The following is a 1,083-nucleotide window of genomic DNA, read 5'->3' as shown; positions in this document are numbered from 1 at the left end:
TCACTTCTTCTGGAAGGCCAGCAGCAGCCGCGGGTCCAGGATGTTCTCCTCCGGCTCCCAGCTGTTGTGTCTGGAAAAGCAAAGAGCAGGTCCTAGCAAACAGCAGCCACTTGAGAAAGCAGCCGATCCCTGCGGCCCGCAGTCCCGGAAGTCCAACCCCAAGAAAGGCCCCACTCGTGTCCAGGGTGAGCGCCTGGAAACGGGTTCGGAGGCCAGTGCCTTACCGTTTAACTCCAGGGGAAACTGCTACTTCAATCCCCCGCCCCCCCATGAGCTCCCGCCTCAAGAGGGCTGGTCCCCCCACTGGGAGGAAAACAAATCCTGGTGAAAGGGAACGCGGCGGAGGGAGCCCCAAACCCTGGCCCGGAGCCCGAGCGGGAAGGGAAGGCTGTCCAGGGGCGGGAGGGGAGGCCGGGGGCACAGAGGCGCAGCCCAAAGATTGAAAACAACCTGGCTGGTGCCCCAGCAAGCGCGGGCCAGGCACCGGGAGGGGAAAGCGAAGAAACGTGGGGTTCGCCCGGGGATAAAGGGGAGACGGGTCTGCGCGAGCGGCGGTAAACAGAGCCCCCTCCGGGAGTGCCGAGTCCCCTCCCCCCCATAAAAAAAAAGGCAGCCCTACCTTCATCAATAGACAGCTCAGGTTACAGCGGGGAACACGGACCGGAGGAGGGGGGCTTGAACACTTCATGACAGACAGGTCTGATTACATGGAAAATGAGACACCAACATTACTAGACAGGCCTTGTAAAAGAAATAACTCAATACCAGATAAAGACAGAGGTCTTTACCGAATCAATTCTATGTTACCATTAATAAACAATATATATAACGTAAAGCACATTTTTACACAGCTTGAATTAAGGAACTACCAATGTAACATTATCTTTACCTAACACAAGCTCTTTTCCTACATATTTACTTTTGTGGTGTTTCTGTTTATTTCTAGGTGTTCAGATGATGAAAGGAGCTTGAGTCCAACAACAGTAAGGAAAACACATCTGCAATTTCATTTTTTTTCTCTTTATCAAAATATAGAAAGATGGGAACTTATGCACATAAAGACAATGCAACAGAAACTTTAAA

At 51.9% G+C, this 1,083-nt stretch overlaps 1 protein-coding gene across 1 annotated transcript in view; it reads right to left on the bottom strand.

Annotated features, from left to right (window-relative positions):
- CBX2 (chromobox 2) overlaps positions 1-246 on the bottom strand; it is a gene marked incomplete at its 5' end in the record, with an annotated part of 5,570 nt that extends 5,324 nt beyond the window's left edge. The window contains 1 exon segment of the mRNA XM_015559725.1: positions 5-246. Within this exon segment, the coding sequence (XP_015415211.1) occupies positions 5-246 (242 nt within the window).
- Between the last annotated feature and the right edge of the window lie 837 nt (positions 247-1,083).

The sequence above is a fragment of the Myotis davidii genome, unplaced genomic scaffold (assembly GCF_000327345.1).
Source record: "Myotis davidii unplaced genomic scaffold, ASM32734v1 scaffold211, whole genome shotgun sequence".
Lineage (NCBI taxonomy): Eukaryota > Metazoa > Chordata > Mammalia > Chiroptera > Vespertilionidae > Myotis > Myotis davidii.
The sequence above is the reverse complement of the archived record's forward strand: the minus strand, read 5'-3'. Positions and strand labels throughout refer to the sequence as shown.